General features: G+C 36.1%; 2 protein-coding genes across 2 annotated transcripts; one reads left to right on the forward strand and one right to left on the reverse strand.

The window, feature by feature from the left end:
* Positions 896–4,482, forward strand: LOC107629941. Its single transcript, XM_016332904.2, has 2 exons — positions 896–1,592; positions 2,253–4,482. Exons 1-2 carry the CDS (start codon positions 1,283–1,285, stop codon positions 4,226–4,228), a joined length of 2,286 nt encoding a protein of 761 aa, XP_016188390.1. The 5' UTR covers positions 896–1,282; the 3' UTR covers positions 4,229–4,482.
* Positions 4,362–6,172, reverse strand: LOC107629946. Its single transcript, XM_016332914.2, has 2 exons — positions 4,825–6,172; positions 4,362–4,725 (listed from the first exon to the last, which is right to left on the reverse strand). Exons 1-2 carry the CDS (start codon positions 5,155–5,157, stop codon positions 4,666–4,668), a joined length of 393 nt encoding a protein of 130 aa, XP_016188400.1. The 5' UTR covers positions 5,158–6,172; the 3' UTR covers positions 4,362–4,665.

A 13,394-nucleotide genomic window follows, 5' to 3' on the forward strand; every position in this document is an offset into this window, starting at 1 on the left:
GATATCATCGGATAAGCCATCTTCAAAGGTCCTAACCTTTCTATTAACTCGAGCAAATTTAGTGTGGACTAAATGATAATCTTTTGTTAAATAAAAAGCAAGTTCATAAATTTTTTTTCCTTCAAAAATCTTATTTATCTATGGGGAAAAAAATTATTTCTCTAAAAAAAAAAAAAAAAAAACTCATAATACAAACAAAGAGAAGAGATCATACAAAGTCGATACTACATAATTAGTAGTATAATATTCTTCGATTATTTTAAATCGCGTCTAAAAGATGCATACATAAGATTGATAGCGTATGTCGTCAAAATTATCTTTATAACAACTTCAGAATAAATGCAACACTATCTATATTCATCTTTTAACTTTTTAGTTTTTCATGATTAAATCAGTTATAAAATAATTAAAAAATTTGAGTTCATATATCATATTTCTTAACTAAAATATTTTGGGAACAACTAAATTCAAAGTTATCTAGACTTAGAAGGAGAAGAAAGAAAAAAGGAGACCAAACTAAGGAAAATAAATATATATGAAATATAAATTAATGATTTTTAAAAATTAATATTTAATTTAAAAAATATAAAAATAAATAATTTTTAAATATTTAAAATTTATCATAAAAAATAAATTCCACCAATTCGACACCAAAGAATTTGCCAAAAAAAATACTGAAAAGTGATACATGTAATTTCTCATGATTTATACGTTGACCATGGATCTTTTGATATGACATCACTGTGCACGTAGGTGCCGTTTTTTTCTGCATTAACTTTCCCCCAAAAGCAAGAGGATTCGGAAAGATGAGAAAAAACAAACAAAAGTACCTCTACAAAGTCTAACATAGATAATTCCAGTTTATTTGGCACGGTTAACCGCCTCCCACCTCATCAACCAACAGCTCCGCGGGTCCGCCAGAGACTAAGAAACATTCATGTCAATTTATTCAGTAGTCAAGCTCCATACCAAAACATTTTTGACTCCCCTCAACCACATTTACCCACATACGTATTAATATTAATGAATATTTTACTAACACAAATTAATCAATTAAGTCCTCAATAATTTCCTTGTAGAATTGTCATATCTTATTCTATTAAAGTCCAATTTTAAGGAGGAGGGATTCCTAATTGACAACTCGTGGAACAAAAATGTGGTTAGAAATACTATTACTTTTTCAGCCATAAAGAATTAACATTCACTGCTCTAATTGATTAGCAGAAGCAATCAAGAAGCTCAACCCCGAAAGGCAGAAAAGGTTTTCAATTCTAAGAAGAAGATGGGGATAACAGGGTGCAGTGTTGGTGGGTACATGGACGACACAAAGTTCAACAAACCTATGCCATGGATTGGGATATACATAGCAGCAGCTTCCCTTGCTTGTCTCATAGCAGTAACTGTAGATCTCATACATGGAATTCGAGGCCGCAAATTCTGGTTCCCTTGCAGATACTTCTGCCTCAACGCTACTTCCTTGACCATAATCGGCGTTGCGCTTAAGCTTTCCGTTGATCTCAACACTCCGGTGCCTCAGCGCCATGACCAGCTCGCTAAACTCAGCAGCAGCGCCTTGATCTGCACAATCATTGGTGAGTCCAAGGAAGTTAGTTGAATTAGTTAGAAATTCTGTTACGGCTAGCTAGTTAGTTAGTTAGTTAGGAAGAGCCTCTATTTCACTTGCTTTTAGACTTGTATGTAATAAGACTGAGTGAAAGGAATAAAAGACTGAAAAATGATATGTATGAATCTATTGTGTATATTATTTGAATGATTAGGAACATGTTCTCCTCTGTACAACTCGTAAAATATACGCAAGATCTCAAATCCACAAAATGATTCCTTTGGCCAGAAAAAGAAAGAGAGTGTGTAGTAATTCATCATAACATACTAATTCTAGAATAGAAAAGAATAAAGGTGCATAAAATGTAGAAAGGAGAAAGGGACGAAAAGAAGTTATTTGTCCTGCTGGGCTTCATCATTGTGATTGTGCCGTGAGCTCTTTTGTATGCACAATCACAGGTTATATTAGTTACAAATTCTGTTATAGTTAGTTATGGATAGCAGCTACTCTACTTTGCTGGCCGACTTTTAGTTACAAAATCTGTTATACTTATGGATAGCAGCTACTGTGCTTTGCTTGCAGACTTGCAGTTACAAATTTTGTTATGGTTAGTTATAGCAATTGCGAATTCTGTTATGGCTGGTTGATTAAGATTAATACAACTTATAACTTTATTCACTTTTGATAGGTAACTCCATGCCTTCTCTTGGTGTCACGGACAACAAAGAGACCATGATGAATGTTGTGGCCATGGGAATACTTGTGATCACCATGATTGTGAATATCTGCATCCAATTTGTTACCGGGGTTATCTATGTATTCTGGGTAGAACATGCTATCATCATGCTTCTAATGCTCATTCTCTTGATGACAATGTTCTCCTCCGCAGTGGCTATCCCAAAGATGAAGCATTACTTGGAGCTGAAGTATGAGATGAATGAGGAGGCGCTAAAAGAAAGCGCGAACCAAGTAGAAGAAGCCGAAGCCGAAGCCAATAATCAAGTCATCAACAGTCTTAGAGAAGAACTGATGAGGTTTTGGATGATGGCACACACTAGCAGCCCCCAATTTGTTGTTGGAAGGTCAGTGACGTGCACTGCGTCAGGCGCTTTCTGTCTTCTAAGTACAATGGCATTAGCAGAGGCTATGCTTAGGTCTTATTTAATGCCATGGTCCTTTAGATTCTGCACTGGCCACAGTGATTACAAATGGTCCACCATAATGATTCTCATAGTTCAGGTTGCTGCAGTGGCAATTGGTACTATTTCCCCTGCTTTTAGATGGTTCACTGCCATAAGTTATAGATGCCCAGTCTTGAGACATAGAAGTACTAAGAAGAGATTACAAGTGGAAGGATACTGGACTGATAGGCTAATTCTAATGAAAGAAAGGCCTCTTGGTTTTCGAATTCGGAATAGGCAGTACAGAAAGTTAGCCCATGATGCAAAAGTGATCCTGTTCAAGTTCTTGATTAAACTGCAGATAGGGATTGTTCTGACGTGCAAAGCAACACAGTGTGTTTCCGTGTCCCTCATGTGCTTTGTGTTGGCAGGTTGTAACTTTATCAGGAAGTTAAAGTCCAAGTTTAGTCACAGTGTTTCAAGCATTAGCAGCGGGACAGAGTCAAGGCCGAATGCGAAGCTCGATCTGAGGCGTTTTGTTCTTCATCTTGAAGGCGAGGAAGAGCTAGTTGGGGTGATGATGAAAGACAATCGTGACGCCACTAATCATTGGTTTCAAGCTGGGGAAAAGAAGGAGCCAAAGCATGTCATTGAGCTAATAGAAAAGTGTTCAATCTTGGAAGGGTTTAAGGGAGTGGTAGCGTTTGACAGTGACCAAGTTCCTCATTTACACTGTGCAGAACCTCCAAATAGTTGGTCACTTCCTTTGGTAACACTAGCAAGCATAATAGTTGCAATTCCAAACATTGATAGGTGTAAGGTGAGAAATTTGATAGATGCTCTAAATGAAGGGCTTCCCTATGTGAAGTTCATAGAAAACAACTTGGACAAAGAAGGAAAATTAATTAAAGTGAGGACAGCTGCAGAAATCATATGGCTTGGAGTTGATCTATATCATAAGTGGCATGATGTGGATCTTTATAAGCTTTCCCTTCAAAGTGAGAGCCCCAAAGAGACATTAGAGAAACTCAGTGAAGCTGCGAAAATCCGGTATCACAAGTTTAAAGCCAAATATAACCATATATGCATTAGGGTATCACCTTCATCATGGCCCATCAAGATATTGGCATCTAATTCCATGTACAGAATAAGCCAAGCCACTCTATTGAATCATGAATGCATGAAAGACCATAGTTCAGAGAGGTTGTTTGAAGCACTGAAAGGAATGATCTGTGATATATTGGGTGCATGTCTCACTAACTTGCCCCATGTTATATCCACAAAGTGCTTGAATAGCGCCATTGAAGAGAGAGAGGATAGTGTCAGATATTCGGTTCATGTGCTTGGTAAGACCAAGAAGATTATAGAAATGCTAGAAAAAAGAGCATTTTCTGTCTTGGATTTTGGCAAAGGGACTAATATTGAAGACTGGCATTTGATGCATAAGCAGAACAAGTTCTTGCCTTTTGATCCATGTTCACTGGAGAATGATACTCTAAAAGCTCCTGAAAAATCAAGTGACTGTCGCCTAAATATTGATTGAAAACTAGAGGAACTGATGATTTTGCAATTTGGTATGTAATAGTGTGAGAAAGAGGAGGAAGAAGATAGAAAAACAAAAATAGAGTCCAGTCTTGTTTATCAGTGACTTGTGAAATAGGTTAATGACTAAACACTTTTGCTTCCGATTTGTGCACTGATACCATGTAAAACAATCTTTGAAAAAAATTAAATGTATGAAAAGAATGGGAGTAGATCCTCTCAAAATTCAATTGAAAAACTTATTTCATCATGTTATATGTATGTTTCCAGTTGTGTGACGTGGGGTGCACTATCTGACATGACTCTCCTCAGTTGCATTCTTTGCATTTGTTTAAGCTTCTTGCCTAGTTTCTGCCTCTTCCGACTCGAGATTTCTTACACGGAAAAAATTTGAGGCATCCAGCCACTGATACTCTATCCCGTGCAAGAGCTCATCTGTCACTTATTCTTGTTATGCAGCAAAATTTTGTAATAATGCTGGTTCCACCTAAACCATAACTAAAAAAATAAAGATTGCCCAGTCATTTAGTGCCTGTGTAGATAACAATAGATGATATTTAACAAACATTACTATTATGCACAATGTAAAGCAAATACCTGAGAAATATGTAAGATGTCCTCGTGAACTTGTGGTTTATAAACACCAATGTCGTCACCAGACGGGTTTTGCAAGCCTAGATTAAGATTCAAATCTGGTTGCATGCTAGAAAATCCTCCTCCAAAGTGAAAATGAAAGTTAGAGCGACTCGAAAATGATGTGCTTATGTCAACAGATTGCAGAGAAACATCAGGTGTGGCATCTGACCAATCATTCACAACCTTTCTTTGAAGTTGGCCATTATCTACAGAAGCTCTTGAAACTTGCAGTTGAGGATAATATTGAGCCCCATGCTGACCGTGATGGTAGTCAGATGGCATAAACTTCCACATCAATTGAATGGGTGGAACAACATTAAACGTTGCCACAGCTCGGGAAGTTGATCAAGTCTTGGATTGTGCAAGCGAACCTGTGTGGCCAAAAATCCATGTGGCTCGTGGGGACGATACCAATCCATATGTCAGAAGTAAGATCTCCAACCATCTATGGTCACATGTCTCAAGTCGTAATCCAAACAAAATGAATGTCATTCTAATTCTTGTAGTTATGACTCCTTAAGTCTCTATTATTGTGGCTAACTTTGAGATCCATAAGGTGACGTTGAGTCCAACCAAATTGATGTGTCACCCAGTCAGCCAGATACCACTCGATAATTTCAAAGCAAATTACTGGACAACGATAAGCACAACTGCTCAATGTCATGCATAATATCCGACGAAATTTGCATTGCCACATTTGTATCTTGGTAAGATTGTCATTTAAACTGTCATATCAAAGTAACACCAGATTACATAATACCATATAACCCACAACATATAATAAAGTAAATTTATTTTTAATCTTACCTCATGCATGGACATGTGGTCTATGTGAGTCCAAATTGCAAGTATGTTATGGAATTTTCAGTGTCGAGGATGCTTACATCCCTCTCAACTATGTAAATTATGTAAACTTAGCATTTCAAAATGGAATACAATTTAAAAGATAAATAATATTATTATGATATAAATCTTCGTGCTAATGAAAATGAAAAAGGCAAATGAGGCACTGGACATAGCCATGAAGGCCTAAGCCATGCCCACGATTGTAACAAAATAGTGCAACCACTAATTTGATCTACCTTGTTGCAAGAAGCTCGACATAATCTCTAGTATAAACTGGCGAGGTATATAGACTCCCCAACTTAAATTCTCATAGTGGTCCAAATCTATCACCAGTGGAAGATACTTTCGATGGACTAAGTTTTCTAACTTGTCTGATAATAAACGAACACCCAAAATTAGTAGTATATAAACTTGAGCCTTTTGCTTTACGGTAACACACTACCCATAAATACACCAGATGGATGTGAATTTTATTTTGTGACTGAATCCTCGACTTCAACTCTACAATTATTAAAGCACAATCGTGTCACAATGCACTCTCCATAAAGAAAATAGAATGTTTGACACTCGGGTCTCTATCTCTCTACCAGTGAAGTAATAAAAGCATGATCTATGTTATAATATTGAATAGGAAAAGTTTAGGCCAACAACTTTATTAAATTCTGACCAGCATGTAACTAGTAAAGAAAAGTAAACTATTGGATGAAATCTCACACAAATCTCACACCATTAAAATCATCATTGATAACTATTTGATAGCTACAAATTACAAAAATTGCTGCCCCCTAATACTCTTCGATTGAATATTGATGGTGTATAACATTTTTATTCTGATCAATTGCAAACATACTTCTTAATCTAAATCTAATTTGACATGATTAATGCGAGGTTTGAGATCTATTAACTTGTTTGATATTTATCAAAATACAATATGATTTTAATTTAGTTTATTTTAAAAGTAAAATACTTACAAATTTATAACAATTTTAAAACTAATAAACTTATAGAATATTAAAGACACTTTGAATATCCATAAATATACTTAATATAAAATTAATATACTCTCACACACTAACTTTAATTAAAATATAAAATATATATTTTCTCACACACTCAAACATACTCTGTATATTTCTTCTACCCAAAATAAACTCATTCTTCTAATTCTCCAACTCTACTTCTACGTAGTCTTTATATACTCATTTCTGTAACCATTTTTCGATCTCTCCATTGTTTGTTTTTTGAAACTGTCAATGCTTTTCAAAAGGTTTTAATTTAACTTTTGAAAATTTTACTTCTTTTCAATCAGATTTCCGTTGTGTGCATGTGGAGTAGGGTATTAGGCATGCACATAGGAGAGGAGATATATGCAATAGTTGTGACTTAGGTGGAATTGATCTGTTAACTATTCAGTTTTCAAGGGGTTTAACACAAACCGGTCAGTTTTTAGACAAAAATTATTCTTATTTTGAACTGAACTAAATAGGTCATCGATTCACTGCTATTTTGGGGTAGATCTGGTCTGGTCGATTCGATTCAGTTTTGATAATGATGATATAATGATAAATATTTTCAGGTTTAATTATTATTCTTTTGGTTTCTATAGTTTCACTAAATTTACAATTAAATTTTTATACCATTTTTCTTTTCGAGTTAAGTCTCTATACTATTTTTAATTTTGTAATTAGGTCATTTTTATGTTAAAAACGTTAAAATTAACAGAATATTTCTCTTAAAAATATGTGGTCAAAGATCTAATTAGGTTCTTAATTTTGGATATCTTCATCTTGCAAAAAAAATATTCAGTTAATTTTAATATTTTTTATACTAAAAAGGACTTAATTACAAAATTAAAAACAGTATAGGAATCCAATTAAAAGAAAAAAAAATCATAAAGACCTAATTACAAATTTGATAAAACTATAGAAACCAAGAGAGTAATTAAACCATATTTTTATTGTAACACCCTACTACACAGAGCTTTACGCTTAAGTCGTAGAACAGAGGTAGTGTGGTGTTACGGACCTCTAATCAGCAAATACATACGTATAATAGCGGAAACATATAATATACTAGGAGTCTTAAAAAATGGGTAAAGCAAAATCGCAAAATAAAAAGCGCAACGCTCAAGAAACAGAATTACTTGCGTGCTAAGAAAGTTAAAGGTTATAGATATGAATAAGAGAAAGAGTGAATAGAGAGCCAAGAATACAGCATAACTAGCTCCTGACTCAGCCTGCGAAGCCAAGGCTGCCCGGAGAATATTTACATACATATACAAGTATCCCAAAACACCCAAAATACAGAAACAAGGCCCTAACTCTCCTGTAACCTCTATGAGGGACAAAACAATCAAGTTTCTTGGAGAGAAAGCTAAGTACAATTATATACATAAATTGATAATCAAAATAACCCATGGACTACTCCACTTCAGAAATCCAGACGCCTAGCGAGGAGCCTCTCGACCTGCATCTAAAAACAACAACACAGTATGGGTAAGAACCGGAGGTTCTCAGCATGGTAAAGGTGCCACGCACATGGTATATAAGGTCCTGGGAATGCCAGAGGCAATCCTAGAACGCCGACTCTTAAATTATAAAGCTTAAATTACTAAATAGAAATCATAAAAAGGGTGGTCTTCTAGGGAATTCTAAACCTAGCTTAAACTTTAACCTTAACTCTAAACCTGTCCACGTTTCCTCCGTACCTCCATCTCCAATGATTCGCATAGACAAAACAAACAGACAAGGCAAGCACAGGTAGAAAACAAGTAGTTCAAGTAACAATTACAACAATTAGCAGAATATAATCAATTAGGCATTCCCAATTAAGGCATAGCAAACAAAGCACACATATGCATATGATAAATGTCTATCTTACTGGCCGTGAGCTCACGTGTCGGTTACTTTGCCAGAACCCGACACATCTGGTAGCTAACCCAGACATTAGTCTCTAGGTTGCGCATCTCCAGAAGGATCATAAACGAAGGAGAGTGCCTTTCCACTTTCTCCTGGAGGATATACGAAGGAGAGTGCCTTTCCACATCGAAGGAGTGTGCCTTTCCACCTTGCAACCAGAGAAGAATGTGGGGGGAAACAATACGAAGGAGAGTGCCTTTCCACCTTCCCCACATCCACATCACGACAAGAGAGGGAACTTCCGTCATCTACTTGTCATCTGAACACATTATCAAGTTAATACGCAAGCGGGATCACACCCAGACCTTGTCATCTCGACCATTTCGACCACATATACATCTCGACCATTCCGGCCACACACAGTCATCCCAAATCTCAATCATTTATCATCATCATTTCCTTACATTTATTCTTTATAGCCATAGTTTAGCATGGTCTCATACATACACCTCATATCATTACAATTTATACCTAATTCATCATTTAAGATTATTACTTCACTCCCAAGTTATCACCTTTTTCCTAGCTTCAACTCATTACTAAACTTGCTACTATAGTTTAGGGCTAAAGGAACGAAAACGGAGGTTTAGAAGTTTGGAATTAAGCTTGAAAACACAAACTACAGTTTTGCTGAAACAGGGGCCACACGTACGCGTGGGCCATGCGTACGCATGGAAGTGCACTACCGAAATGTCACGGGTATGCGTGGGCCACGCGTACATGTGGACAGGCGTTTTTCCAAAAAATTTTGCCAAGTTTGAAATGTTGCAGAATTTCAGATTTCAAGTCCAAACTTCCGACGGGTATAGCTTTTCGTTTTAAAGCATTTTTCATCCGTTCTTTGAACGGCGTAAACTTCACTGACCCAATTTTCATTTAAAATAGGTTTGAAATAATTCAGGGGTCCGGAAGCCAAGTTATGGCTCGCCGAAGTTCGACCAAAAACCAACTTTACGCAAAGCTTCAAAACCTCCATTTTCTTTAAAACTCAACCTCAATTCACTTACCATACCTATAGCCGTCAACACAACATATCCTTATCAATAACACAACAACCTCACATCCTACCATTTCTCAATTCAACAAGATTCTCATTTCACCTATTCAACATATATACATACATAAATCATCATCAAAAATCGTCATTCAATATCAATCCTTCTACACTCAAAATTAGTTACAACACATGCAATATCACCACAACATAACTCTACACCCTTCCATCATCCATCATACCTCAATTCTAAATAATTCTCATGCATAACTCCACAACTATATCAAGAAGACCTTCAACAATTCATCATCTATACACATTCATTAATCTCAATTTATCAACCATCATTAAATCATCATTTAACATTCAAATTTCCATTCTCAATATTAAATAACAAATCCATACTCAGCTTGGTTCATAGTTATCAACAAGGCACTAAGCTTACACCCTCATACATTCATTCTTATCCTATTGTCATCTAGCCTAAGTTTTCGTAGAACATTATATATTAAATACGCGAAACCTAAACCATACCTTGGCCGCTTTTACTTATTGTCCAAAGCAACACTTAAGCCATACACAGAGCTCCTTAATTCACAAAATCATCAAGACTTGACACCAATCCAAGGCCTCCAATGTCCACAATATCAAGTTCCAATTATAAACACACCACCTAATACAAATATACAACACATATATATACCCAACTCAATATCTATAGCACAAATTCAAAATTTAGATAGGGTTATGGTTTCTTTACCTTACCCGAGCTTTGTATAAGTAAGAGTGAACATGTTCCTCAAGCTAATTCAAACCTAAACATCGAAATTGAACAATTTTCGACATAATTGCTCATAAATTTTCAAAATTGGGGGAGAGTGGCTGAGAAAAGAATAGTGAGTTACCTACCAAATTGTTCCATAGGTTTTGTAGAGTTTTTTGCGTTGAATGCGTGGTCGCAAATGGTTCGTCAATCGGAGCTCTGGATCAAAAGTTATTGAGAAATGAAATTTGAGTGAGGGTTTTGGAAAACGAAGAGTGTTCTTCTCCCCATGGCTGTGACTCCATCGTGTTTTCATGCAAAAATGGGGAAGAGGTGCACTAAGCCCATTAAGTGGAAGGGGCTAGTTGGGCCCACGGGTCCGGTTCGGCCTGTTCGGCTCAATTTTGGGCCAAATTCTTTGAAATTTGTGTCAAAATTTTCGTTTTAATATGATCAACTCTAATTTAATATAATATTCATATTTTTAATTTTTTTATTAAAATTAATTTATTGTTAATTATTTGCTAATTTTACGGAGTTTACATCCTACCCACCTAATTAAGAATTTTGTCCTCAAAATTCAGATTCAGTTACCTGAAAGGAGGTGTGGGTAGTCGTCTCATTTCGGTTTCAATACTTCTCGGTTTTAATCACTTGGTCTCAATTTCTCACCGCTCCTAATCTTGTTGAGATAATTTTCAAGAAAGTGTAACTTCCCTTTTTCTAACTATCTTGGTCTTTACTTCCAATTAAATCATTTGGTTGGGATCACGTAGTTAGAATCTTAGCTTGAATTTTGCTAACCTTTTCTCTATTGTCTCGGTTTTCAAATTAGGACCTAGGTTGTCAAATATTTTGGGGTTGGATTGATACCAGAGTGACTAACATACCGCACCACCTTAATGTATATCCTGGTCATTTTTCCTTCGATAGGTAAAAGGTGGATGGATTTTCGTCATTCGATTCACAATTACCTAATGGTCTTAAATCCTTCATTTATTGCTAAAAGTTTTTCTAATGGGGCGTCGTCATGGCACCATAAGGTTGCATTCACTCACGTCCTAAGTCCTTAGTTAATGTATCATTAGGTTCAGATGTGATGAATCTCGACACAAAGGTTGCTTTCTCCTCTCAAAGTTCAAAAATCTTGTTATATTGGGACATTTAAGTAATCAGTGTATCTTAACGCGTCGATTGAACCATAGACAATACGGTCGACAAAAATTAAAGCTCCAGATCTCTTCTTGTTGTGGTATACTACATATTCCATCTTCCGTATTTTAAAAGTTTTGCTCTTAATGAGTTATCACCTTGATGGTTATATTTAGGAACAATACTAGATGTTTACCAAGCTCGAGAAAATTTTCGAGAAGACATCAAACTAAAAGACGTTCACACCGCTTAAACGGCATTTACAAGGAATGAAAAAGGACATTTGGTTTGGTGACTGTATTTAATCTCAAAATGGATGTCAAAAATGCTCAAGGATAAAAATCAAGGTGCATAGTAAGAGAGGAATTCGATTATTGGAATCGTGAAAGAGAATCAAGGAATTTCGAGTCAAGTAAGTCTCAACTGAACTCCGAAGAATACAAATTGCGAAGGTGAGCAACTCCACTCACAACAAATTTCTCTAGTTCATAATTGACATAAGTATGTCCAGACAAGGTTCATGTAAGTAAGGAGTAAGAATTCAGAAAGATAACCAATTCATTACGAGTGCTGTAAAACTTATCGGGTACTTGCAGGTTATTTATATTTGTCTTGTATGGTTGAATGGCGAGAGATGACAAGGTTGGGAATTAGCGAGTAGGCTCATGATAAGATCGATTCTAGTTTCGATGGCATTGTAAAGGGTGAATTCGTGATTGATCGTGGTGAAAGCTGGCTGTGTGTGAGTCGAGAGCAAGCACACAGTTGTATTTAAGTTAAAATGTGTAGTAAAGCATGGAGGGCTTGAGTAATTTAAAAGAATTATCAACTCCAATTGTTAAAAGGGCTTCCAAATTTAAACAAAACTATGAACTAAGAAGTAGCATCGGGAGAGCTACCAAATAACCAACTATAATGTTGAAATAAGCTCAAGTAATAATGAGTATGGAAATGTTTGGGCTGCTGACTTGTGATATAACCATGGTACACGGATAATTTGACAAACGTGATATTGTAATTGGCTTTTAGATTGGACTATAGTAAGTTAATCATCGAAAGTCTTTCTGTTGTTATCTTCCTCACCTCTGGCATCTTCGATATTTCACACTGAGAATGCTTAATCGAACAGACTCCGTTCTTACTACTCACTTCATCTAGCTTTCTAAGTTTTGTCGACTTTAACAGTGTTATTGTACATAATATAACCAAGAATGATTCGGTCTTCGCCTCAAATTCTTATTGCTACTCACTTTATCTCGCCACTTGAGTAATTTACAGCTAAAAGCTAAATCCGTGTCGTGCCTCTTCCTCGCAGTTTTGGGTTATTAAGTTTGACACCTACAATTCTAGTTTATTGTAAGTATGGATAAGTACGATGTCTCACTTCCTATATGTAAATAAAATTTCAGGTATCAGTTTCAGTTTACCTCCTATTTCTTGTGACCCATTGTTACCTTGGGCCCTCTTACGTGAACAAACTATTGCCTTATTCCCCTAATCCGCTTATCTTTAAGAGTCTTGATTATTCATCCAACGCCAACCAAAAACTTCACTAAGCTCTGCAAGCTTTGACGGCAATACCCTACTCGGAACGATTTAGTTTGGTTCTAAGTCCTATACTAGGTTTGACATTTCACTGTTAAGTCTTTCTTCCCTATCTTAGGCTATGAGTAATCACGGTATCCTAGAATGTTACATTGCTCCTTAAATTCAATCATTGCAATTACCTTAAGTTGGTGATTGTGGTCAATCTGCATCATGAGTTTCCACCACGTGGACTAGGACAGTCCTTAACTAGATGTCCGGGTGATCCGCATCGGTAACACATACCCTGCTTGTTTTTATGCTGCCTATTGAG

Source organism: Arachis ipaensis, chromosome B01 (genome assembly GCF_000816755.2).
Source record: "Arachis ipaensis cultivar K30076 chromosome B01, Araip1.1, whole genome shotgun sequence".
Taxonomy (NCBI): Eukaryota; Viridiplantae; Streptophyta; class Magnoliopsida; order Fabales; family Fabaceae; genus Arachis; species Arachis ipaensis.

Coding starts and splice junctions, on each gene's coding strand:
- LOC107629941 (XM_016332904.2), top strand. CDS start 1,283: ATGGGGATAACAGGGTGCAGTGTTGGTGGGTACATGGACGACACAAAG. Junction 1,593..2,252: donor CTTGATCTGCACAATCATTG/GTGAGTCCAAGG, acceptor CACTTTTGATAG/GTAACTCCATGCCTTCTCTT.
- LOC107629946 (XM_016332914.2), bottom strand. CDS start 5,157: ATGTGGAAGTTTATGCCATCTGACTACCATCACGGTCAGCATGGGGCT. Junction 4,726..4,824: donor ACATCTTACATATTTCTCAG/GTATTTGCTTTA, acceptor TTATTTTTTTAG/TTATGGTTTAGGTGGAACCA.